This window comes from Pseudophryne corroboree, chromosome 3 (genome assembly GCF_028390025.1).
Source record: "Pseudophryne corroboree isolate aPseCor3 chromosome 3, aPseCor3.hap2, whole genome shotgun sequence".
Lineage (NCBI taxonomy): Eukaryota > Metazoa > Chordata > Amphibia > Anura > Myobatrachidae > Pseudophryne > Pseudophryne corroboree.
This window is the reverse complement of record NC_086446.1, coordinates 92,651,325-92,678,557: the sequence shown is the minus strand read 5'-3', so window position 1 is coordinate 92,678,557 and position 27,233 is coordinate 92,651,325. Positions and strand designations below refer to the sequence as shown.

Sequence of the window (27,233 nt, the reverse complement as noted above, 5' to 3'; positions counted from 1 at the left end):
GGTCGAGGTCAAATTTCTTACATGGAAGGCTGTCACTTTGTTGGCTTTAGCTTCTGCTAGACGTGTATCGGAGTTGGGGGCTTTGTCCTGTAAAAGCCCATACTTGATCTTCCACCAAGATAGAGCTGAACTCCGGACACGTCAGCAGTTTCTTCCGAAGGTTGTGTCGGCATTTCATATCAACCAACCTATAGTGGTGCCAGTGGCTACTGACTCCTCAATTTCATGAAAGTCCTTGGATGTTGTAAGGGCTCTGAAAATATATGTGAAGAGGACTGCTCGTCACAGGAAATCGGACTTTGTTTGTCCTGTATGATCCCAAGAAAATTGGGTGTCCTGCTTCTAAGCAGACGATATCTCGCTGGATCAGGTTCACTATCCAGCATGCGTATTCTATGGCATGCTTGCCGTGTCCTACGTCTGTCAAAGCCCACTCTACTCGTAAGGTTAGGTCTTCCTGGGTGGCTGCCCAGGGTGTCTCGGCGTTACAACTTTGCCGAGCTGCAACTTGGTCTGGGTCGAACACATTTGCAAAGTTCTACAAGTTTGATACTTTGGCCTCTGATGATCTGAAGTTCAGTCAATCAGTTCTGGAGGAGCCTCCGCGCTTTCCTTCCCATTCTAGGAGCTTTGGTACATCCCCATGGTACTAATGTGGACCCCAACATCCTCTAGGACGTAAAGAAAATAGGATTTTGGTTACCTACCGGTAAATTCTTTTCTCGTAATCTGTAGAGGATGCTGGGCGCCCCCGGTTCCGGTATGAATGGTCGACCATGTTGTGGTCGACCGTCATTAGGTCGACCACTATTGGTCGACATAGACACATGGTCGACACATGAAAATGGTCGACACATGAAAGGTCGACATGAGGTTTTTTTTTTACTTTTTTGGTGTAATTTTTTGCGTAAAGTGACTGGGAACCCCAATTAGTGCACCGCGTCCCCTCGCATGGCTCGCTTCGCTCGCCGTGCTTCGGGCCTGGTGCCTTCGCTTTGCTCCGCACAGATTACCATTCCAATCGTAGTCCACGTGGATCGTAAAGTATGGAAAAGTTCGCCAAAAGTAAAAAAGTAAAAAAACTCATGTCGACCTTTTCATGTGTCGACCTTTCATGTGTCGACCATGTTCATGTGTTGACCATGTGTCCATGTGTTGACCTAATGACTGTCGACCATAACATGGTCGACCATCTGAACAGATACCGGCGCCCCCCCCAGCGCTTCGTTTTCCTGCATTGTTATATGGTTCAGTACAACTTTGTTTTAGTTACGTACTGCATTGTTACTTGGTAAGTACTGTTTCAGCGGTTGTTGATTTCTCAAGCTAAGTTAGCTTGATGTGCCTTGTATGTGTGAGCTGATACGAATCTCACCACTATCTGAGTTAAATCCTTCTCTCGAAGATGTCCGGCTCCTCGGGCACAGTTTCTAGACTGAGTCTGGTAGGAGGGGCATAGAGGGAGGAGCCAGCCCACAATCTCAAACTCTTAAAGTGCCAATGGCTCCTGGTGGACCCGTCTATACCCCATGGTACTAATGTGGACCCCAGCATCCTCTACGGACTACGAGAAAAGGATTTACCGGTAGGTAACCAAAATCCTATTTTTACTTTATGGTTTTAACGGCACCACACAGTTCAGGTGCTTCAACATCGCACCTGTGTGGTAACAAAGATATATCGCTTATTGGCTACTTTCTCCACGTACTGATCTTTATCACCAGCAGGCTGTTACAGCCTAGTCCAACTGTCTTGTTGGGCAAATATTGTTGCAAACGATCGCCTCCTTTTTGGTGACTGTTCATACCCCAGGTTCCCCCAATAGCTATTTCATTGGGTAATACTCCCAAACTGATCGTGCATCTCAGCATCTCCTTTTGGTTTTATGTTTTGGACTGTCCTCACTTGTGGTGATTGTGACTACTGTTGCATGGTTTTTGAACATGGAGTGCTGGGACATTGCATCTTCAGCATCAACACCTCTAGTTGACATCTTAGCCGTATCTGACTGTACTCGAGCTTGCAGCTATTTTTCTTAGAGGGACATGTACTAAGCAGTGATAAAAGTGGAGAAGAGAGCCACTGAAGAAGTTGCCCATGGCAACCAACCAGCATTGACGTAACATTTATAATTTGCATACTATAAAAGTATACAGAGCAGCTGATTTGTTGCCATGGGCACTTTTCTCCACTTTTAACACTGCTTAGTACATGTCCCCCTAACTCTCTTAGGAGACCAGTTTGGCCTTGCCAGCCAGCCAGTTCATATTCATCTGCTCAGCGCTGGGTGTACGTACGGTATCTGTAAAGAGCCAACAGTGAGATAGTGCTGGTACAGGCCCAATTGTTCCTGCATAGAGATACTTTCTGCCAGTTGTCTTAGCGGTGTTCATACTAGCAGTAGAAGATTACAAGACTAACTTCTGTAAGCTTGCTTAAAAACTCTGGGGTTTCACCTTCCAGGAATCTTCCATTGACTGGTTCGGACGTGGACACTTTCCACAGGAGAATCTCATGGACTTTCGAAGCATCTTCAAACTCCCACAATTCTGTGCGGGATATAGGAACCCGTGGCTTTTCGCAGTGACTACCATTACAGTTCTGTGAAATTCTCGTCCAGAGTATCCGTTACCACCAAACCTGAGGTTGACGCCTGAAATCGCCCGCATTAGGGTTCAACGTGTGATTGTAATCTTAGTGACTCTAGACTGGCAACTCATGTCGGGGTATGCTGACATTTTTAAATTGTTGGCAAGTCTCAAGTGGCGTCTCCCATTCATCCAGATCTGCTGCAACAAGGTCAGCTTTGTCACTGAGTTTTTTTAAAGCTAAAGGTTTTTTTTACCTCTGACAATTTTTTCCCCCCCCCAACAGTGTTTGGCCCTTCTAGCGGTCCGTACCTGTCTAAAGGGTATGGGCGTATTCCACTATCGTTTTTCATCTGCCAACTGCACGAAAGGATCTTTATCTGGTCCTGTCAACTCTCAAACAGGCTACATCTGAGCCTTTACGTTCAGCAGATATTCAATTAATTATAGTAAAGCTACCAGGATGGAAGCTTTGTCTTGCAAGCCATATTGTCTCCTCTTTCATGATGCGGTTCTCCTTACTGTTCCTACGTTCAAGCAGAATGTGGTTTTGGTTTTTCACTTAAACCAGAAATAGTCATTTCCAGTTTTTCCTCCTTCAGCAACTTCCCGTAAAAGAGATAATCTGGCTCTCAGATGTTTAAGGACTATCCCGGAACATGGTCATTGGTTATAAGTAGTTTCAAAGAAATAAGATTCAGTCGTCTTCAGGGTCCCGTCTTATAACCCCGTCTGAATTATAAAGCTGAAGTGGGTTTGACTAATTACGCTGCAAACAGAACTAGCTTCTGTCGGAACTGATTTGCTATGTGTAAAACTCTAGGCTTTATAGCACGCCTTCAGGAACGCTCTAACATTATCTTAAAATATATTACTTTCTGTATCTGTGGAGCTGGATGCAGTAGTCGTTCACTTAAGATCATTTATCACAAACCTGACAGATTCCCCTTTCACACACTAAGGAACATAGGCTCTCATTCCGAGTTGATCGCTCGCTAGCTACTTTTAGCAGCCGTGCAAACGCATAGTCGCCACCCATGGGGGAGTGTATTTGCAGGAGTGCAAACGCCTGTGTAGCCGAGCGGCAGCAAACACATTTTGTGCAGAACAAGACCAGCCCTGTAGTTACTTATTGTGTGCGATGTTTGCTACGACAAAGTACCTGGTATTGACGTCAGATACCCGCCCAGCAAACGCCCGGCCACGCCTGTGTTTTCCCAAACACTCCCAGAAAACGGTCAGTTGCCACCCAGTACCTCCCATTTCCGGTCAATCTCCCTGCGTTCGCCAGTGCGACTGAAAGCGTCGCTAGAACCTGTGCAAAACCACAATGCTCTTTGTACCCGTACGCCGCGCGTGTGCATTGCATACGGATGCGCAGATTTGCAATTTTTTTAAGTGATCGCTACGCAGCGAACAACGGCAGCTAGCGATCAACTCGGAATGAGGGCCATAATACCCCAAACATAGCGTACTAAACAGCTTCCTTCATATTTATTATAATCAGCCAGCCTAAAAGCTATCTACACTCCCCACTCACTATGTCTTTTCACACTAGGTCAAAGGTGGGATGGGCTATATTTCTAGCTGGTGCCTATGTATCTGCAAAGCACTGACATCATATAAAAGTACATATATATATATATATATATATATATAAAATATCTCAGCATAAGCAATAAAGACTTACTTATACAAAATGCAGTCTTACATGAACAAAATGGAGTCAAAAAGCAGTTAAAAATATCACCCCAAACACTTGTGCTTTCCCTGTATGGCGCTGCGGAAGTTATGTGGGGAGTTGTGTAAAGAGAAGAATATAAATGAAGATGGTCAAAGAGTTGTCAGTTGTCCTTGTCCTGTTGTAGGCAGAGGGCCATAGAGAGGGATGTGCGAGCAGTGTGCCAGCAGCCATTAGCACTGGAGTGTGTACAGCCGCCTGCAGCATCCGGGCAGCTCTCCACTTTATACTGCTGTTGGCTCCACCCCCTCACGTGACATCACAGGGGTGGCAGTGAGCCCTGCTCCGTCGCTGGTTGTAGACTACCCCTCCATCAGCTTACTGGAGTAGCAGCCTAAGGAACCACAGTCTACAAACTGTAGTGTGTTGGAACATCGCTCACAGGAGCCATTTCTCTTTATATTATCCTTGTATTTATATCATTTGATCACAATTTTTTTTTTCTCTCCGCCAGATTTCACAGAGGATACAAAAATATCTGGAGGTTCCTGCAGCCCTGTTTCTTCCCCGGACTGTAGGAAGGAGGATCACAGTGTTGGCATAAATATCCAGCCTTCAGCATACCCACCAACCCATAGGCAAACCCCCATAACCTGTCCGGAGAATGCTACTAAGAAATCGTCTTCATTTGAAGCTGAAAATCTCACCGGCGTTTGCTCATCCAGCGATCACACGTCGCAGCATATTAAGGAGGAATCGGCCTCATGTGACGGAGGAGAGCTCACACACACTGACACTTACACACAGTACACACCCACTCATATTAAGGAGGAGTCGGTCTCGTGCGAAGAAGATCTGACAGATACTGACATTTCTACAGATCATCCACAGTACTTATCTATTCTCATCAAGGAGGAGTCAGTCTCGGGTGATGAGGGTGACCTCGCAGACACTGACCTGTATACACCCACAGGTCATATGCAGTATACACCTACTCCTACTGAGGAACGCAGCGGGCCTGGCGACAGACAGCTATCAAAAGAGAGACCATTCATGTGCTCGGAATGTGGGAAGTGTTTTAAATGTAACTCGGAACTAGTTATACACCACAGGATCCACACTGGAGAAAAACCCTACCCATGCTCCGAGTGTGGCAAATGCTTTACCAGTAGCTCAAACCTTATAAAACATAAGCGAATACACACGGGTGAGAAGAGATACTCCTGTGCGGAATGCGGGAAGTGTTTCATCAGTAACTCGCACCTTATTAAGCACCAGAGAATTCACACAGGGGAGAAGCCCTACTCCTGCGCGGAGTGTGGGAAGTGTTACATCAGTAAGTCAGACCTTATCGTGCACCAGAGAATTCACACGGGGGAGAAGCCTTACTCCTGCGCCGACTGCGGGAAATGCTTCATCAGCAACTCGCCTCTTATACGGCACCAGAAAATCCACACAGGAGAGAAGCCCTACTCCTGCGCCGAATGCGGCAAGTGCTTCATCAGCAACTCGGACCACCTTAGACATCTAAAGACTCACACGGGAGAAAAGCCCTATTCTTGCACCCACTGCGGGAAGTGTTTCATGAGCAACTCTGATCTGGTTATACACCAGAGAGTCCACTCCGAAGAGAAGCCCTACTCCTGCTCCCAGTGTGGGAAAAGTTACATCCGCAAGTCGGGTCTGGTTATGCACCAGAGAATTCACAGAGGAGAGAAACCCTATTCCTGTGCCGAGTGCGGGAAGTGTTTTATCAGCAGCGCACCTCTAATCAGACACAAGAAGATTCATATGGCAGAGAAACCCTGCGCCTGCCCACAGTGTGGGAAATGGTTCAGCAGTCCTTCAGATCTGGTCGTGCACCGGAGGACTCACATAGAGGGAGAGCAGCTTCCCTGCGCCGAGTGTGGGGAGTTGTGTGCCAGTAGCTCCGATCTCACTGAACACCACAGGATGCACATGGGGCAGAAACTGTATCCTTGCTCTGAATGTGGCAGATGTTTTGCCAGTAACTCCGATCTTGTAGCTCACCACAGGACCCACATGGGGGAGAAACCCTACTCTTGTGCGGAGTGTGGGAAATGTTTTGTGGATAAGTCACTACTTCTTCATCACCAGACAAGTCATGCAAGAGACCATGTGGCTTGCTCTGAATGAAAGTCACCGTACCGTCAATCCACATCCAATTCATTGTGAAATTAATAGGGGGGGGGCATCCTACCTTTTGCACTGAAATTTTGGCTGGTGCTCTTTTCATTGTAGTCCCACAGATTCCAGCTGCTGCACTCACAGTTGGTGCCCTTGTGTTCTTGCTCCAATGTCTCTTCCAGATTGGGATGGTGGCTGGTCTTGTTTTCGGAGTCATATGTGCCAAGGAAAATTAAGGATGGGCCAAGTCTTTAGATGTTCAACAGGAGAATTCCAGAATAAAAAAATAAATAAGTGTGGCTTCATACTGATCTGAGCTGGAATTATTAGCCGTATTTATTTTCCTCTCTGCTCTGTCAAGTGCTGAGAAACAGCCCAAGGAAGGAGTGAGTTAGGGCCTAATTTATTTGCAGTTATCTTCTGACTGTGTGTGCGCAATGGGCTTGCGTTGGTAGTCGCAGAGAGGATTTATTCACAAAGTGAGTGACAGTCGGGGGTTTGAGGGAGGTACCGGGGAGAGGTGGCAAAAACACAGGCGTGGCACGACCGGTTTAGGGGCGTATCTCAACCTGCATCTGTGCTCGAGTAACAGTGGCTCCGGCTACTCGGAAGACTGATAATCGACTGATCTGCAATAGTTGCTGCGTCTTTGTACATAGCTGCTGGGACCTGCAAAGCTGCTGATGGGCGTCTTACAAATCCAGGCCGCTGCGGCATTTGTGTATTTTCGCACAGTATCTGCATACACATTTATAGCTGTGGTGGCATTTGCGTGCAACTCTAAATTAGGCCCTAAGTTCTGTATGTGGTATTTATTTTCTTGAGGATACTAATATTATGTAGCTCTGTTAAATAAAAACTTGAAACCATCAATCATGTTTCATCTACTTTTTTTCTTTTTTTTTTAAGATTCATTTTACTAGGGTCTAATGCTCACTTTTATATTAAGTACGAATGGCCTTACACATTGGCCACGGAACGAGGTGCAAGGTAACTCCCCCTTCTTCTGCTCGCACCTACGTCAACAGTTTTCAGTTGGGGATAGTAAAATCCGTGGCCATTGTAAAGAGGAATGCAGATTATCTGAGAGTATGTTTGATGGAAGACACGTGGCGGCCCAACAGCCTGGAGTGGTTATGTGATGTTCCTGTTGTCTGATGCAGGAAGATTACGGCGTCAGACGCACCTTTGTGTGAAATAAGAAGATAATTAGTATGTTTGTATTACCATTTTCTACAATACACAATTATTGCTGTATACTACAAGTACTTTATTTTACATTGAAACAAACAGGACCCCTGACATTTACAGATGTTCTTAAAATGTAAAGGCAAAAATTATTCCCACATTAAATTTCTTATAGGCCTGTGTACTATTCTCTTTGTAATTACTCCCCATAAGCTCCTTTCCCAATCACAGTACATGAATAAATACTTTCACTGTAATGTCAGCATGCAACATGTTGAAATTGACCACATCGACATCTATCATGTTGACATGATTAGAATGTCAACAAAACGTTCCTTGGGGTCCGGCGGTCAGCTGACTGTGACTTCCAGCTGTTCTGGCAGTGAGTATCACTAACCCTCCCCCTAGTGCCTAACCTTAACCCTCTGCCTCCGCACCTTAACCCTAACCTCCCCCTAGTGCCCAGGGCAGCCACCAGGGGGGGACTGGTGTCCCGGGCCCTTACAGAGAGGGGGGCACACCCTTGGCTCCTAGCACCAATACCTGGAGAGCTGCACCAGGCTGATGCACAGGGAGGACTTAAAGCAAGCCTTCAACTGCGCATCAGCTCTCTGTGAACCATTCCTGTAGGTCCGCAATACTCCACCTATATGTAATATCACAATGTATGACATCACATAGGGGTGGAGCGGTGCAGCAGAATTTTTTTTGGGAGAGGCTGAGGGACCATCTCTCCTTTGTCAGTCCCACAATTTCTGATGGCAGCCCTGCCAGTAGTGCCTAACTCTAACCTGCTCCTGCAGCCTAACATAATCTTCCCCTTCCGCAACCTAACCTCCCCCTTGTGCCTGACCATAACCCTCTGCTCCTGCAGCATAAAGCTGACCTCCCCTCCCAAACCTTCCATAGCCTAACCCTCCTGTCCTGCAGTACAACCCAAACTGTCGCCATTTTGACATGTTGACAATCTGCTGATGTTGACATGTTCCATATCAATATTTCAACAATGTCAGCATCATAACTGCCGACATCGTGGTGTCACCACAACTATCCCCCACAATCTATTGCAGGGTTACGACACTAAAGTTGGATAGATTCACTTTATACACAAAAGAGAGCCAAGAGCGCTCTTAATAGGTGATGCACTAAGGACCACAATGTTAATCCTTTGGTATAAATTTAGATTTTAATAATAATAATTCTTAGAGAACTAAAAATGTTTTTGTTGAGATCCCAATAGTTTAGTGAAATGTAAAATACAATGTGTAGACCAGCAAAACCACGATTAGGAAGATCAACGCCAAATCCACCCCTACAGGTTTTCCACATTCCGTCTTCTTCCTGATACTCAAGTAGTGTAAGTGCCATGAGTTTCTTACCAAGGGAGAGGGGGCGCCTATGTTCCTGCTTCGTCTGTGGCCCATTTAGTGGTGCCTTTCTCTCCACCCGTCCAATTTGGTAACATTTATATATATACTTTATTTGCTATACATGTTTTGTGTATTTTTAGTGTCACCTCTCTTTTTGGGATCAGTACGTAATCCCGCTGGACGGGATCCCGGCGGTCGAAATACCGATGCCGGAATCCCGACCACACAATCCCGACAGGGGTGGCGAGCGGAACGCAGCCCCTTGCGGCCACGGTGCCTCGCTACGCTCGGCACACTATTATATTCTCCCTCTATGGGTGTCGTGGACACCCACTGAGGGAGAATATGTTGGGATTGTGGCGGTCGGGATTCCGGCGTCGGTATTTCGTCCGCCGGGATCCCGTCCAGCGGGATGTTGACCGCATCCCCTTTTTTTTATAACTCAGCATTGTACTGGTTTTTTTTTTTTGTATATAAAGTGTTCCTTTACTGGTTTGTTCATATATGGTTGGACTTTAGTCTTGGAATAAGCTCTTGGTTGCTTAGATTAGTGGTTATCATCCTTAACCCTCAAGTTTACCTAACAGGTCATGTTTTGCGGATGCAGGTGGGATAATCCTGCCCCAGTGTCACGATCCGGGTATCTGGACGCCATTTCTTACCCATCAGATGCCTCCTAAGGTTGGCTCAGCGCTCCAGGACCGGATCCCATCTGTTATCCTGATGTGTACATTCCTGTATCCTCTCCTGTCACTCTGGGACGCTGTCACAGTAAACGCCATATTACACCTGGCATGGCGTCTCCCGCGGCCTCCGCCGCCGTCCCTGAACTTCTGCATGCAGAGTGTCTGAGTGGCGATTACGTCAGCCGCGGCCTCCGCTGTGTCCGCGTGGTTGGATGTGCATCTGTCAGCCTGGCGCCTCCTGTCTCCGGTGGCCGGCGCCGCCATTACTGTTTTCATTACCACATGGATTACAAACCAAACTTCCCTCCAAGTGTCTGCATGGGCGCAGCCATCTTGGATTCTGTCAGCTGATCATTTCCACCAATCTGTTCTCAGTATTGATAATCTGCATAATTGCCTAGCCAATCCCTTCCTTGCTGCAGGTATAAATACACTGTGCCTGAGCAAGGAAGGCGTCAGTGCTTTGGTTGTCAAACCTAGTTCCTGTTTGTCTCTCTCCTGTGATTGTCTTCCAGGTTCCAGCTCCTGTCTCAAGACTTCCACCATAGAGACCCGCACCAGCATTCCACCTGCGGTGTAGCCTGACTCTCCAATCCATTGTGGATTCATCTGTTTCCAGCTACAACATTACCTGCTTCCAGCTCAGCTTCCAGCAGAGTACAGCTTCCCTTAAAGGGCCGGTGTCCTTTCTACACTTTACCACTCTCCACCGGTATTATTATTTCTCCGCTCTCAAGTTCTACATTTCAGTTCATATTTCATCGCTCCCAAGTTCATTTATTATTTAACTGGTTCCAGCCAGTATCCACTCCGTGCTAACAACAGTCTGGTTCCAGCCAGTATCCACAGCAGCTGTTTTATCTTCAGCAACCCAGCTTTTCCTGGAACACCAGCTGGCACAATCCTGGGTTATCTCCATTGCTACAGTCGGGCCTGGTAAGGACTTTCCATCTAGAAGATCATAAGAACTATCTCACACTACCAGTGCCCTGTGGCTCCTGCCATCCTGTAGTACCCAGGAACTGTATTTATTCTTTGCTGACTTTTACGTTTTCTTTTACTGCTGCTGTGTTGCGGAGTTGTCATAATAAACATCATTGACTTTTATCCAAGTTGTCGTGGTCACGCCTTCGGGCAGTTATTATTCATGTTACTTACATGTCCAGGGGTCTGATACAACCTCCCAGGTTCCGGTACATCTCAGCCCCTACAACTGAGGCTGCCTCCCGTCAGCTCAGGCCCTCAGTTGTGACAGTAAGCACTGACCTAATGAATCCAGCCGGAGACCAGGATCAAGCGGCCAGGCCGATGCAAGAACTGGCAGCCCGACTAGAACATCAGGAGGCTGCACAGGGTCACATCATCCGCTGTCTCCAGGATCTCTCTACTCGGCTGGATGGGATTCAGACAACTCTCCGTGGATCAGGCGCGTCTGGTGCGTCAACCACAGTGACTCCAGCTATAACCCCACCCACCTTACCCATTTCTGCTCCACGTCTTCATCTTCCAACGCCAGCAAAATTTGACGGATCTCCAAGATTCTGCAGGGGATTTCTCAACCAGTGTGAGATTCAGTTTGAGCTACAACCTGGCAATTTTCCCAGTGACCGTACAAAAATTGCCTACATTATTTCTCTTCTCAGTGGCTCAGCCCTTGATTGGGTATCACCGTTATGGGAGAGGTCCGACACCCTGCTATCTTCCTACACTGCCTTCGTGTCAACATTCAGGCGCATCTTCGACGAGCCAGGCCGGGTAACCTCAGCTTCATCCGAGATTCTCCGTTTACGCCAGGGGTCACGTACTGTAGGACAATATCTGATACAGTTCCAGATCCTGGCATCCGAACTGGCATGGAACGACGAGGCCCTGTATGCTGCATTCTGGCATGGCTTATCTGAGCGTATTAAAGATGAGTTAGCTACCAGAGACTTACCTTCTAAGTTAGATGAGCTAATCTCACTCTGCACGAAAGTTGATTTACGTTTCAGAGAGAGAGCAATTGAGCGTGGAAGATCATCTGCTCCAAAATCTTCTGCTCCTCCTCGCCAACTGTCACCAACTAAAGATGAGCCCATGCAAATTGGCCGTTCCCGTTTAACTCCTGCTGAGCGCCGAAGACGTCTCTCCAAGTCTCTTTGTCTTTACTGTGCAGCTCCGTCTCACACCATCAATGCCTGTCCCGAATGTCCGGGAAAACTCCAAACCCTAGCTCGCCCAGGAGAGGGCCGGCTAGGAGTAATGATCTCCTCTCCATCTCCTCATGATTGTAATCTCCCAGTGTCGCTCCAAATTGCTCAACGTTATCGGAACGTCATTGCCCTCCTTGATTCCGGAGCAGCTGGGAACTTTATTACCGAAGCCTATGTTAAACGGTGGTCCCTACCCACCGAGAGACTTCCTTCGTCCATCTCCTTAACTGCCGTGGATGGCAGCAAGATTTTTGATGCAGTTATTTCCCTAAGGACTCTACCAGTTCGTCTGAGAGTGGGAGTTCTTCATTCTGAATTTATTTCTTTTTTAGTGATTCCAAGAGCCACACATCCTGTGGTCCTGGGCCTTCCATGGCTCCGTCTTCACAATCCTACAATTGATTGGACGACTACGCAAATCCTGGCATGGGGTTCCTCCTGTGCTGAGACATGTTTGTTTAAAGTATTGCCTGTCTGTTCTTCCTCCCCCAGGTCGTCTGATGTTCCACCTCCTCCATATCAAGATTTCACGGATGTGTTCAGTAAAGCTTCTGCTGATATCCTTCCTCCTCATAGAGAATGGGACTGCCCGATTGATCTCGTTCCAGGGAAGGTTCCACCTCGAGGCCGAACTTATCCGTTGTCTCTGCCTGAGACGCATTCTATGGAGGAATACATTAAAGAGAACCTAGCAAAGGGGTTCATTCGACCTTCTTCTTCTCCAGCCGGCGCAGGCTTCTTTTTTGTAAAAAAGAAAGATGGTGGTCTGCGGCCGTGCATCGACTACAGAGGTTTGAACGACATTACCATCAAGAACCGTTATCCTTTACCCCTGATTACTGAGCTCTTTGACAGAGTTAGCGGAGCTACCATCTTTACAAAGCTGGACTTGAGAGGTGCATACAATCTCATCCGGATCCGTGAGGGTGACGAGTGGAAGACCGCCTTTAACACCCGTGACGGACATTATGAGTACCTCGTCATGCCCTTCGGATTGAGCAATGCTCCAGCTGTCTTCCAGCATTTTGTCAATGAGATCTTCAGAGACATTCTATACCGTCATGTCGTGGTCTATCTAGACGATATCCTCATTTTTGCCAACGATTTAGAGGAACATCGTTTTTGGGTTAAAGAGGTTCTGTCCCGTCTCCGTGTCAATCATCTCTATTGCAAATTAGAAAAATGCGTCTTTGAAGTCAAGTCCATTCCGTTTCTAGGGTACATTGTGTCCGGTTCCGGACTAGAGATGGATCCTGAGAAACTACAAGCAATCCAAAATTGGCCGGTACCCTTAACCCTCAAAGGGGTCCAGAGGTTCTTAGGGTTCGCCAACTATTACCGAAAGTTTATACGAGACTTTTCCACCATTGTGGCGCCTATTACTGCTTTCACTAAGAAGGGTGCTAACCCGTCCAAGTGGTCTGAAGAAGCCATGCAAGCATTTCATCTTTTAAAACAAAGGTTCATCTCTGCGCCTGTTCTGAAACAGCCTGACATCGACTCTCCTTTCATCTTAGAGGTGGATGCCTCCTCCGTTGGAGTAGGAGCGGTGTTATCTCAGAGGGCTAAAGATGGCCATTTACACCCTTGCAGTTTCTTCTCCCGGAAGTTCTCCCCAGCTGAGCGCAACTATGCCATTGGCGACCAGGAGTTGCTAGCCATCAAGCTCGCTCTAGAAGAGTGGAGGTATCTGTTGGAGGGAGCTTCTCATTCAATCACCATACTTACAGACCACAAGAACCTTTTATACCTGAAGGGCGCACAATGTCTCAACCCTCGTCAGGCCAGATGGGCACTTTTCTTTTCCAGGTTCGACTTTAAACTCCAGTTCTGTCCGGGCTCTCAGAATCGCAAGGCCGATGCCCTTTCCCGCTCATGGGAGCAAGAAAATGAGTCAGAGTCTTCAGACAAGCATCCTATTATAAATCCGTTGGCATTCTCCACGGTAGGGATGGACTCTACGCCCCCATCAGGGAAAAGTTTTGTGAAGCCGATGCTAAGGAAGAAGCTCATGCATTGGGCCCATGCTTCCCGTTTTGCCGGACATACAGGTATCCAAAAAACCCTGGAGTTTATCTCTAGGTCCTATTGGTGGCCAACTCTGAAAAAGGACGTCTTGGAGTTTATTGCATCTTGCCCAAAGTGTGCCCAACATAAAGTATCCCGCCAGTCGCCTGCGGGGCAACTGGTTCCACTATCCGTTCCCCGTCGACCATGGACCCACTTGTCGATGGATTTCATTACAGACTTACCCATGTGCAACAAGTTCAATACCATCTGGGTGGTAGTTGACCGGTTCACCAAGATGGCACACTTCATTCCTCTCACCGGTCTTCCGTCAGCTTCCAAGTTGGCTCAAGTATTCATACAAGAGATCTTCCGACTCCACGGTCTTCCTGAAGAAATTATCTCAGATCGAGGAGTTCAATTCACAGCCAAATTCTGGCGAAGTTTATGTCAAGTCCTCCAAGTCAAGCTAAAGTTTTCCACGGCTTACCATCCTCAGACCAATGGTCAAACCGAGAGGGTGAATCAGGACTTGGAGGCCTTCCTCCGCATCTATGTGTCCTCCTCTCAAGATGACTGGGTTCAATTACTTCCCTGGGCCGAGTTCTGTCATAACAACCAGTATCATTCTTCATCTGCTTCAACACCATTCTTCACTAACTTTGGATTCCACCCTAAAGTCCCTGAGTTCCAACCGCTTCCAGCAACTTCTGTCCCCGCAGTGGATATCACCTTGCATCAGTTTGCCAATATCTGGAAGAGCGTACGATCAGCTCTGCTCAAGGCATCGTTCAGGTACAAGAAGTTTGCGGATAAGAAGCGTCGAGCAGTTCCTGCTCTCAAGGTGGGTGATCGGGTATGGTTATCCACGAAGAATTTGAGGTTAAGAGTTCCCAGTATGAAGTTTGCACCTCGCTATATCAGTCCTTTCAAGATTGAACAAGTCATCAATCCTGTTGCTTACAGACTCCAGTTGCCTCCCTTCTTAAAAATACCCAGGACATTCCATGTTTCCCTGTTGAAACCGCTGATCTTGAATCGGTTTCATTCCTCACTTCCTCCAACTCCGAAAGTCCAAACTCAACGAGGCGTTGAGTATGAAGTGGCCAAGATCCTGGACTCACGTCACCGTTACGGTCAACTACAATATCTTATTGACTGGAAAGGTTATGGTCCTGAGGAACGTTCATGGACCAATGCTTCTGATGTCCATGCTCCTGCCTTGGTCCGGAGATTCCATTCCAAGTTTCCTCAAAAGCCAAAGAAGTGTCCTGGGGCCACTCCTAAAGGGGGGGGTGCTGTCACGATCCGGGTATCTGGACGCCATTTCTTACCCATCAGATGCCTCCTAAGGTTGGCTCAGCGCTCCAGGACCGGATCCCATCTGTTATCCTGATGTGTACATTCCTGTATCCTCTCCTGTCACTCTGGGACGCTGTCACAGTAAACGCCATATTACACCTGGCATGGCGTCTCCCGCGGCCTCCGCCGCCGTCCCTGAACTTCTGCATGCAGAGTGTCTGAGTGGCGATTACGTCAGCCGCGGCCTCCGCTGTGTCCGCGTGGTTGGATGTGCATCTGTCAGCCTGGCGCCTCCTGTCTCCGGTGGCCGGCGCCGCCATTACTGTTTTCATTACCACATGGATTACAAACCAAACTTCCCTCCAAGTGTCTGCATGGGCGCAGCCATCTTGGATTCTGTCAGCTGATCATTTCCACCAATCTGTTCTCAGTATTGATAATCTGCATAATTGCCTAGCCAATCCCTTCCTTGCTGCAGGTATAAATACACTGTGCCTGAGCAAGGAAGGCGTCAGTGCTTTGGTTGTCAAACCTAGTTCCTGTTTGTCTCTCTCCTGTGATTGTCTTCCAGGTTCCAGCTCCTGTCTCAAGACTTCCACCATAGAGACCCGCACCAGCATTCCACCTGCGGTGTAGCCTGACTCTCCAATCCATTGTGGATTCATCTGTTTCCAGCTACAACATTACCTGCTTCCAGCTCAGCTTCCAGCAGAGTACAGCTTCCCTTAAAGGGCCGGTGTCCTTTCTACACTTTACCACTCTCCACCGGTATTATTATTTCTCCGCTCTCAAGTTCTACATTTCAGTTCATATTTCATCGCTCCCAAGTTCATTTATTATTTAACTGGTTCCAGCCAGTATCCACTCCGTGCTAACAACAGTCTGGTTCCAGCCAGTATCCACAGCAGCTGTTTTATCTTCAGCAACCCAGCTTTTCCTGGAACACCAGCTGGCACAATCCTGGGTTATCTCCATTGCTACAGTCGGGCCTGGTAAGGACTTTCCATCTAGAAGATCATAAGAACTATCTCACACTACCAGTGCCCTGTGGCTCCTGCCATCCTGTAGTACCCAGGAACTGTATTTATTCTTTGCTGACTTTTACGTTTTCTTTTACTGCTGCTGTGTTGCGGAGTTGTCATAATAAACATCATTGACTTTTATCCAAGTTGTCGTGGTCACGCCTTCGGGCAGTTATTATTCATGTTACTTACATGTCCAGGGGTCTGATACAACCTCCCAGGTTCCGGTACATCTCAGCCCCTACAACTGAGGCTGCCTCCCGTCAGCTCAGGCCCTCAGTTGTGACACCCAGCAATATATTGAATTTTTGGTGCTGGATTAAAGAGATATACAAAATGCGACCTGTCGGTGGTAGTTGAGGATAATAGCAGGGTACACAGATGAAACATCAAAGTGAAATCAATACATAAAATGTGTGTGTGTGTATGTATGTATATATATATATATATATATATATATATATGTATATATATTTCCAGCACTGGGACAAAACGCATTGATGTGTTTATTCTCCTCTGGCTGAATTGCATCATACACTGTGGAGGGGCCCGATATCTGCCAGTGGAGTCCAGAACCTGGGACTTTGTGCTGCACCATGGTTTCAGGCATCAGAAGGTGGACTGCACCAGATACTAATTCACCCACATTATTAATGCATCAGCTGTCTGCCAAGCTGAATGCCGGACATTCCAACTGAATAATTACTTTTATGGACAAGACGTGCTTTACGTCTGAGCCGTAATGTGCACGCGCGTTGGACAGCTACAACGGGCATCAGCGGTCAGCGACGGGATGGTGTGAAGGAAACATTCGCACGGGTGTACGCAAGGTGATTGACAGGAAGAGGCCGTTTGTGGGTGGCAACTGACTGTTTTCAGGCAGTGTCTGGAAAAACGCAGGCGTATCCAAGCGTTTTGAGGGAGGGTGTCTGATGTAAGCTTCGGCCCCGATCAGCGGGATTCAATCGCACTGGAAGAGTAAGTCCTGGGCTGCGCAGAGACTGCACAAACGGATTTTTAGCAGCTCTGCTAACACATAGGATCGCACACTTGCACAGCGAAAATACAATACACCTGTAGGCAGCGACTATATGATCGCAGGACAGCAAAAATCACAGCCCAGCGATCAGATCTGAATTAGAGGGCTAATTCAGTAAGGATTGAAAATTCTGCTAATCAGCAGAACTTGCTATTCTTTGGATCGCATGCTGGGGGCCGCCCATCGCTGGGCTAGGCCGCCCAGCATGCTGACCGCCGCCTACCCCCCTTGATGAAGCAGAAATTGCGATCGCCTCGCAATTTCTGCTTCATCGTAAAAATTATTAATGCCTCCTGCCGGCACAGCTTAGCTGCGGCCGAAAGAGACCCGGCGACATCTTACCTATCACGGGAGATGCATGTGATGTCACGCAGCCACCACGATCACACACCCCGACGCGCCCCCATTTGCACCGTCCTCCGTTCGGCCACCTCCGCCCCCCGCAACGCTCCGTTTCCTCCCTGGAAATGGAGCGTTGCCCCCAACCGCCTCTGCCTGATTGGCAGGCAGAGGCAAACGCATTTTCTGCGGCCGCCCTGCAGAAAATGCGGGCACATGCGCAGGATGGGCGCTGCGCTTGCGCCCGCATCTTCTCAGAAATTGCGGTTGGATCGCTTATTGCGATCCAACCTGAATTAGCCCCTAGGCCCAGTGTTACTGCTGAAGCTGCTGCTTTGAAGTGCTGATTAGAGCCGATATCTCAGTACAATGGGCCCGAATCAGACCCGATCACTGTGCTGCAAATCTGCAGAGGGCTGCGATCATAAAGTTGCCGCCCAGGCAGAGTGAACACCCGCCCCGTGCCAGTGTGCAAATACATGTGTACACCGTGCGAAAACTGTGCCAGACAGCGGACGTCTGCAAATCCGTTCGCAACTCACTCACCATGGAATGATTTTTCCAGTCTGTGCGTAGCCCAGGACTCACTCCTACAGTGCAATACAAACAGGCTGATCGGGGCCGGAGCTGACGTCACACACTCGCCCTGAAAACGCCTGCGTTTTTCCTGACACACCCACAAATGTCCACCTCCTATCAATCACCTTGCGTACGCCTAGCGATCAATATTTTCGCACCATTCTATCGCTGTTTAGCATCGCGCATTGCAGTGCATACACTTGCGCAGTCATTCGATAATCGCCCGCTGTGCAAATTCGCACAACAACGATCAGGTCTGAATCGGGCCCAATATTTCTAACATTGCTACAGCTGTGGATATTATAGATTTTATTACACGTTTTGTTACTTTTTTCCCCACTTGTGGTTCATGACAATTCCTTGTAATCACACCTAACATATTTTTATATCTTTGTGAATAATTATCAGCTCTATTGCATACAGTTTGTGAATCTAACTCTTTTAGAATGTCTTGGGGGGGAATTGTCTAGAAACAGATCCAGCTATGTGGATGGTATCCGGACTCCAGGTCGACACACCTTAGGTCGACGCCAATTGGTCGACACACCTTAGGTCGACATGGACAAAAGGTCAACATGAAGAAGGTCGACATGAGTTTTTCACGATTTTTTTCTTTTTTTGAACCTTTTCATACTTAACGATCCACGTGGACTACGATTGGAACGGTAAAGTGTGCCGAGCGAAGCGGTACCGGAGCGAAGGCACCATGCCCGAAGCTTGGCGAGCGAAGCGAGCCATGCGAGGGGACGCGGTGCACTAATTGGGGTTCCCGGTCACTCTGCGAAGAAAACGACACCAAAAAAACATAAAAAACTCATGTCGACCTTTTTCCATGTCGACCTTGTTCCTGTCGACCTTTTTCCATGTCGACCTAAGGTGTGTTGACCAATTGGCGTCGACCTAAGGTGTGTTGACCTTTGTGCTGTCGACCCTCAGTCCCAGACCCATGTAAATAGCCCTTTGAGGGTGAAATATATGGCAATGTTCAGTTAGGCCATTAGAGGGCAGTGTTTGCCCTTTGCTAATACAGTATCTATCAGCTAGAAAATTAGTCATTTCTTTATGTACATATTTAGTACTACTAAAAGTAACTAAACAAAATGTATAGAGTGTGCATGGCGCTGTATGATAATTCAGACGATCTTTCCTCATGAAAAAACTTTCTCTGGCAAAGCAGTCGTCTTCTAACACACCGTAACCATTGGAAAACAGACTTACATTCGGGTTCTCACCTGCAGACTTTGAAAGGTATCTTTAAGGCTTGACTCAAGCACAGGGTGGCACAAACACATATGCGAAGGTGGATGCACTTAAGAAAAAGCACTTACATGAGCTTTCAATCCTGCGTTCATATAGTAGTTTCTTTTAAAGGATCGTCATTCCGCCCAAACCCGGATAATTCACATAAAGGTTTAATAATTAAAAAGTGTTCACAGAATATCGGGAAATATAAAGGAACAGTACTCAGGAGCAGTGAGGTGCACTGTGGGAAGTCCGGCTGCAGACACGAACTTCTGATGGAAACGGCAAGCCCCAGATGGTATACACTTCTCCTCCTATTACCCGACCTGCTGTGTGCGGCAACAACAGTAACGTGTTCCAAAAGTAAATACACAGCATACTTGCCTACCTGACCCTCTCCATGAGGGAGAAAATGTTATGTTCCTGGACTTTCCTGGTAATGTATGATTGCCATCACCTGTGGTGAGCTAGTTAATTGATAAGAAAGGTGTTTCACCACAGGTGATGGCAATTATACATTACCAGGAAAGCCCAGGAACAGAGAATTTTCTCCCTCATGGAGAGGGCCAGGTAGGCAAGTATGATACACAGTAGTGACTGAGCTGCTCAGTATCCACCTTTCTCTATCGTCCTAGTGGATGCTGGGGTTCCTGAAAGGACCATGGGGAATAGCGGCTCCGCAGGAGACAGGGCACAAAAAGTAAAGCTTTAGGATCAGGTGGTGTGCACTGGCTCCTCCCCCTATGACCCTCCTCCAAGCCAGTTAGATTTTGTGCCCGGCCGAGAAGGGTGCAATCTAGGTGGCTCTCCTAAAGAGCTGCTTAGGAAAGTTTAGCTTAGGTTTTTTATTTTACAGTGAGTCCTGCTGGCAACAGGATCACTGCAACGAGGGACTTAGGGGAGAAGAAGTGAACTCACCTGCGTGCAGGATGGATTGGCTTCTTGGCTACTGGACATCAGCTCCAGAGGGACGATCACAGGTACAGCCTGGATGGTCACCGGAGCCTTGCCGCCGGCCCCCTTGCAGATGCTGAAGTAAGAAGAGGTCCAGAATCGGCGGCAGAAGACTCCTCAGTCTTCTAAAGGTAGCGCACAGCACTGCAGCTGTGCGCCATTTTCCTCTCAGCACACTTCACACGGCAGTCACTGAGGGTGCAGGGCGCTGGGAGGGGGGCGCCCTGGGAGGCAAATGAATACCTATTTTGGCTAAAAATACCTCACATATAGCCTCCGGAGGCTATATGGAGATATTTAACCCCTGCCAGAATCCGTTAAGAGCGGGAGACGAGGCCGCCGAAAAAGGGGCGGGGCCTATCTCCTCAGCACACAGCGCCATTTTCCCTCACAGAAAGGCTGGAGGGAAGGCTCCCAGGCTCTCCCCTGCACTGCACTACAGAAACAGGGTTAAAACAGAGAGGGGGGGCACTAATTTGGCGATATGCTTATATATATATTAAGATGCTATAAGGGAAAACACTTATATAAGGTTGTCCCTATATAATTATAGCGTTTTTGGTGTGTGCTGGCAAACTCTCCCTCTGTCTCTCCAAAGGGCTAGTGGGTCCTGTCCTCTATCAGAGCATTCCCTGTGTGTGTGCTGTGTGTCGGTACGTGTGTGTCGACAGGTAGGAGGACGATGTTGGTGAGGAGGCGGAGCAATTGCCTGTAATGGTGATGTCACTCTCTAGGGAGTCGACCCAGGAATGGATGGCTTATTTAGGAAATTACGTGATAATGTCAACACGCTGCAAGGTCGGTTGACGACATGAGACGGCCGACAAACAATTAGTACGGTCCAGACGTCTCAAAAACACCGTCAAGGGTTTTAAAACGCCCGTTTACTTTAGTCGGTCGACACAGACACAGACAGGGACACTGAATCCAGTGTCGACGGTGAATAAACAAACGTATTCCTTATTAGGGCCACACGTTAAAGGCAATGAAGGAGGTGTTACGTATTTCTGATACTACAAGTACCACAAAAGAGGGTATTATGTGGGATGTGAAAAAACTACCATAGTTTTTCCTGAATCAGATAAATTAAATAAAGTGTGTGATGATGCGTGGGTTCCCCCCGATAGAAAATTATGGGCGGTATACCCTTTCCCGCCAGAAGTTAGGGCGCGTTGGGAAACACCCCTTAAGGTGGATAAGGCGCTCACACGCTTATCAAAACAAGTGGCGGTACCGTCTATAGATAGGGCCGTCCTCAAGGACCAGCTGACAAGGCTGGAAAATATAATAAAAAGTATATACACACATACTGGTGTTATACTGCGGCCAGCGATCGCCTCAGCCTGGATGTGCAGAGCTAGGGTGGCTTGGTCGGATTCCCTGACTAAAAATATTGATACCCTTGACAGGGACAGTATTTTATTGACTATAGAGCATTTCTATATATGCGAGATGCACAGAGGGATATTTGCACTCTGGCATCATGAATAAACGCGATGTCCATAACTGCCAGAAGATGTTATGGACACGACAGTGGTCAGGTGATGCAGATTCCAAACGGCACAGTATGGCCGTATAAAGGAAGAGGACTTGTTTGGGGTCGGTCCATCGGACCTGGTGGTCACGGCAACTGCTGGAAAATCCACCGTTTTTTACCCTAAGTCACATCTCTGCAGAAAAAGACACCGTCTTTTCAGCCTCAGTCCTCTCGTCCCTATAAGATCATATCTGCCCAGGGATAGAGGAAAGGGAAGAAGACTGCAACAGGCAGCCTATTCCCAGGAACAGAAGCGTTCCACCGCGTCTGACAAGTTCTCAGCATGGCGCTGAGACCGTACAGGACCCCTGGATCCTACAAGTAGTATCCCGGGGGTACAGATGGGAATGTCGAGACGTTTCCCCTTCGCAGGCTCCTGAAGTCTGCTTTACCAAGTCTCCCTCCGACAAGGAGGTAGTATGGGAAAAAATTCACAAGCTGTGTTCCCAGCAGGTGACAATTAAATTACCCCTCCTACTACAGAAAAGGGGTATTATTCCACACTATATTGTGGTACTGAAGCCAGAAGGCTAGGTGAGACTTATTCTAAAAAAATTTTTTTTGAACACTTACAAAGGTTCAAATTAAGATGAAGTCACTCAGAGCAGTGATAACGAACCAGGAAGAAGGGGACTATATAGTGTCCCGGGACATCAGGGATGCTTACCTCTATGTCCCAAATTTGCCCTTCTCACTAAGGGTACCTCAGGTTCGTGGTGCAGAACTGTCACTATCAGTTTCAGACGCTGCCGTTTGGATTGTCCACGGCACCCCGGGGTCTTTACCAAGGTAATGGCCGAATTGATGATTCTTCTTCGAAGAAAAGGCGTCTTAATTATCCCTTACTTGGACGATCTCCTGATAGGGGCATAGTCCAGGGAACAGTTGGAGGTCGGAGTAGCACTATCTCGGATACTGCTACAATCAGCACGGGTGGATTCTAAATATTCCAAAATCGCAGCTGATCCCGACGACACGTCTGCTGTGCCTAGGGATGATTCTGGACACAGTCCAGAAAAAGGTGTTTCTCCCGGAAGAGAAAGCCAGGGAGTTATCCGAGCAAGTCAGGAACCTCCTAAAAACAGTGCATCATTGCACAAGGGTCCTGGTAAAAATGGTGGCTTCCTACGAAGCAATTCCATTCGGCAGATTTCACGTAAGAACTTTTCAGTGGGATCGGCTGGACAAATGGTCCGGATCGCATCTTCAGATGCATCAGCGGATAACCCAATATCCAAGGACAAGGGTGTCTCTCCTGTGGTGGTTATAGAGTGCTCATCTTCTAGAGGGGCGCAGATTCGGCATTCAGGATTGGATGCTGGTAACCTCGGAGCCCAGCCTGAGAGGCTGGGGAGCAGTCACACAAGGGAAAAATTTCCAGGGAGTGTGATCAAGTATGGAGACTTTTCTCCACATAAATATACTGGAGCTAAGGGTAAATTTATAATGCTCTAAGCTTAGCAAGACCTCTGCTTCAAGGTCAGCCGGTATTGATCCAGTGGGAAAAACATCACGGCAGTCGCCCACGTAAACAGACAGGGCGACACAAGAAGCAGGAGGGCAATGGCAGAAACTGCAAGGACTTTTCGCTGGGCGGAAAATCATGTGATAACACTGTCAGCAGTTTTTCATCCCGGTAATGGAAACTGGGAAGCAGACTTCCTCAGCACGACCTCCACCCGGGAGAGTGGAAACTTCATTGAGAAGTTTTTTCCACATGATTGTAAACCGTTGGGAAATACCAAAGGTGGACATGATGGCGTCCCGTCTGAACAAAAAACGGGACAGGTATTGCGCCAGGTCAAGGGACCCTCAGGCAATAGATGTGGACGTTCTGGTAACACCGTGGGTGTACCAGTCGGTGTATGTGTTCCCTCCTCTGCTTCTCATACCTAAGGTGCTGAGAATTATAAGACGTAGAGGAGTAAGAACTATACTCATGGCTCCGGATTGGCCAAGAAGGACTTGGTACCCGGAACTTCAAGAGATGCTTACAGAGGTCTTATGGCCTCTGCCGCTAAGAAGGGACTTGCTTCAGCAAGTACCATGTCTGTTCCAAGACTTACCGCAGCTGCGTTTGTCGGCATGGCGATGGAAAGCCGGATCCTAAGGGAAAAAAGGCATTCCGGAAGAGGTCATTCCTACCCTGGTCAAAGCCAGAAAGGAGGTGACCGCACAACATTATCACCACGTGTGGCGAAAATTTGTTGCGTGGTGTGAGGCCAGGAAGGCCCCACAAAGAAATTTCAACTCGGTCGTTTCCTGCATTTCCTGCAAACAGGAGTGTCTATGGGCCTCAAATTGGGGTCCATTAAGGTTCAAATTCGGCCCTGTAAATTTTCTTCCAGAAAGAATTGGCTTCAGTTCCTGAAGTCCAGAAGTTTGTCAAGGGAGTATTGCATATACAAACCCCTTTTTTGTGCCTCCAGTGGCCCTGTGGGATCTCAACGTAGTTCTGGGATTTCTCAAATCACATTGGTTTAAAACCAGTCAAATATGTGGATTTGCAGCATCTCACATAAAAAGTGACCATGCTCTTGGCCCTGGCCTGGACCAGGCGAGTGTCAAATTGGTGGTTTTTTCTCAAAAAAGCCCATATCTGTTTGTCCATTCGGACAGGGCAGAGCTGCGGACTCGTCCCCAGTTCTCTCCCTAAGGTGGTGTCAGTGTTTCACCTGAACCAGCTTATTGTGGTGCCTTGCACCTACTAGGGACTTGGAGGACTCCAAGTTGCTAGAAGTTGTCAGGGCCCTGAAAATATATTCCAGGACAGCTGGAGTCAGAAAATCTGACTCGCTGTTTATACTGTATGCACCCAACAAGTTGGGTGCGCCTGCTTCTAAGCAGTCGATTGCTCGTTGGATTTGTAACACAATTCAACTTGCACATTCTGAGGCAGGCCTGCCACAGTCTAAATCGGTTAAGGCCCATTCCACAAGGACGGTGGGCTCATCTTGGGCGGCTGCCCGAGAGGTCTCGGCATTACAACTCTGCCGAGCAGCTACGTGGTCAGGGGAGAACACGTTTGTAAAATTCTACAAATTTGATATCCTGGCAAAAGAGGACCTGGAGTTCTCTCATTCGGTGCTGCAGAGTCATCCGCACTCTCCCGCCCGTTTGGGAGCTTTGGTATAATCCCCATGGTCCTTTCAGGAACCCCAGCATCCACTAGGACGATAGAGAAAATAAGAATTTACTTACCGATAATTCTATTTCTCGGAGTCCGTAGTGGATGCTGGGCGCCCATCCCAAGTGCGGATTATCTGCAATACTTGTACATAGTTACAAAAATCGGGTTATTATTGTTGTGAGCCATCTTTTCAGAGGCTCCGCTGTTATCATACTGTTAACTGGGTTTAGATCACAAGTTGTACGGTGTGATTGGTGTGGCTGGTATGAGTCTTACCCGGGATTCAAAATTCCTCCCTTATTGTGTACGCTCGTCCGGGCACAGTACCTAACTGGCTTGGAGGAGGGTCATAGGGGGAGGAGCCAGTGCACACCACCTGATCCTAAAGCTTTACTTTTTGTGCCCTGTCTCCTGCGGAGCCGCTATTCCCCATGGTCCTTTCAGGAACCCCAGCATCCACTACGGACTCCGAGAAATAGAATTATCGGTAAGTAAATTCTTATTATCTAAACATTTCAGATATAAAGGGAGGCTGCATCAACATTCCCTCCTTATAGTACTGTGGGGCAGATTTATTAAAATGCAGTTTTCGTTCCTTGTATGCAGGGACCCGCTTCACCGCATTATCGTGGTGAAGTGGGTCCTCTTTTCCGGTGTATTTACTAAGCCTGCTGTCTTCGTTATGGGAGTGCGTTATCTCACCCTTCTGGTGATACACGTGCTTTCATAACGTCTGTATCCCTCGACCACAGTTGTCAGTTATGCCTGCACCGTACATTCATTCCCAGAGTACCTTGCAGGAGTAATGCTGGCGCATGTGCGGTTTGTTTTGCCGGACTGAGCCCACTGTAGGCAAACAATAAAGTTTATTGACAGAGCACACACACACAAAAAAGAGGAACTGTTTGGAGACCCACAGCGCCAGATCTGGGAGGCGAAGAGGAAGAAGGTTGTTCAGCAATGCCTCAACGCTGCTATAATGTCTAGACCACATACTTCATGAAATTTGACAAATGTCATTGATCCCAGTCATGGTGAGAGAAGCAGTTCCAGAAGTGCGCACATGTACAGTTTGTTGTCGGCTTTCTGAACTTGGGTTCCCCTATTGCCATACATTGGGAACTCATCTAGCAGTCAGTGCTAGGTGATTGGCTCCTCTGTCCCAGAAAAGTGCATACCTCGGTCTTGCCACCCTGTTACAGAGTCTAGGCTTCCATTTGACTATTTTTCTGCCTTCTGCTACTTGTGTATTTCTGTGTACCAACCCTGCTGTTTACTGGACTTGTCTTTTGTCCTTCCACACTTGTTCTAATATGGCCATTAGTGTATCAGACCCTGGATTTGTATTTGGACTTAACCTCACCCTAACCTTCTCTAATCTGACCTCCAGTGTACCACCAGACCCTGGCTTGCCCAAGAAGACAAGACTTACCATACTGCCTCCTCCATACAAGTGATCAACATACCTTGTTGAGTTACCTACTGTGGTTGCTCGCTACCTGTTACCGTAATTGTGTGTATCTCCTATTATGGTTCACCTGTAATATGGAGTGTTATATTCATTAAGTGCAGGTGACACTCGTATTCCCAATTTCCATATTAGTTCCTTCTTGGTTTGAGTGGTAAATTTTACAGGGCTGCTATTCATTGAGCTGTTCTAGAGATACAGACTGCCTGCCTCTTTATCTGTAACCATCTTCAACTGGCTCCTCCTGGTAGGGCAGTGAGTGCTCACAGACACATTTCCCCGGTTGCACAGCAGGTGCACTCATTACTCACTGACACATTTCCTAGGTCACCCAGTAGGTACACAGATGTACTCATTAATCACTGACACATTTCCTAGGTCACCCAGTAGGTACACAGATGTACTCATTAATCACTGACACATTTCCCAGGTGGTATCCGGACGGCTTGTCGTCCAAACATAGATCGACAACATAAAGGTCGACAATTGCTGTCTAGCAAACCTTCGTCGATACCACATCCCATATCCATCCTAGGTCACCCAGCAGGTGCATAGGTGTACTAATTACTCACTGACACATTTCCCAGGTCCCCCAGCAGGTGCACAGGTGTACTCATTACTCACTGACACATTTCCCAGGTCCCCCAGCAGGTGCACAGGTGTACTCATTACTCACTGACACATTTCCCAGGTCCCCCAGCAGGTGCACAGGTGTACTCAATGTCACAATCCTGCTTAAAATCATAACATTTGGTGACTCT

General features: G+C 47.7%; 1 protein-coding gene and 1 long non-coding RNA gene across 3 annotated transcripts in view; one reads left to right on the top strand and one right to left on the bottom strand.

The window, feature by feature from the left end:
* LOC135054851 (zinc finger protein 345-like) overlaps nucleotides 1–7,290 on the top strand; it is a 57,437-nt gene extending 50,147 nt beyond the window's left edge. For both annotated transcript variants that reach the window (XM_063958254.1, XM_063958255.1), the window contains exon 6: nucleotides 4,784–7,290. In XM_063958254.1, coding sequence (XP_063814324.1) covers nucleotides 4,784–6,426 — 1,643 coding nt within the window. In that variant the 3' untranslated portion in view covers nucleotides 6,427–7,290. The remainder of the gene's footprint in view (nucleotides 1–4,783) is intronic.
* Nucleotides 7,291–25,807, bottom strand: LOC135054857 (uncharacterized). Its single transcript, XR_010243580.1, has 2 exons — nucleotides 25,707–25,807; nucleotides 7,291–7,603 (listed from the first exon to the last, which is right to left on the bottom strand). It is a non-coding gene; the product is annotated as an uncharacterized LOC135054857 (long non-coding RNA).
* Nucleotides 25,808–27,233: the final 1,426 nt, after the last annotated feature.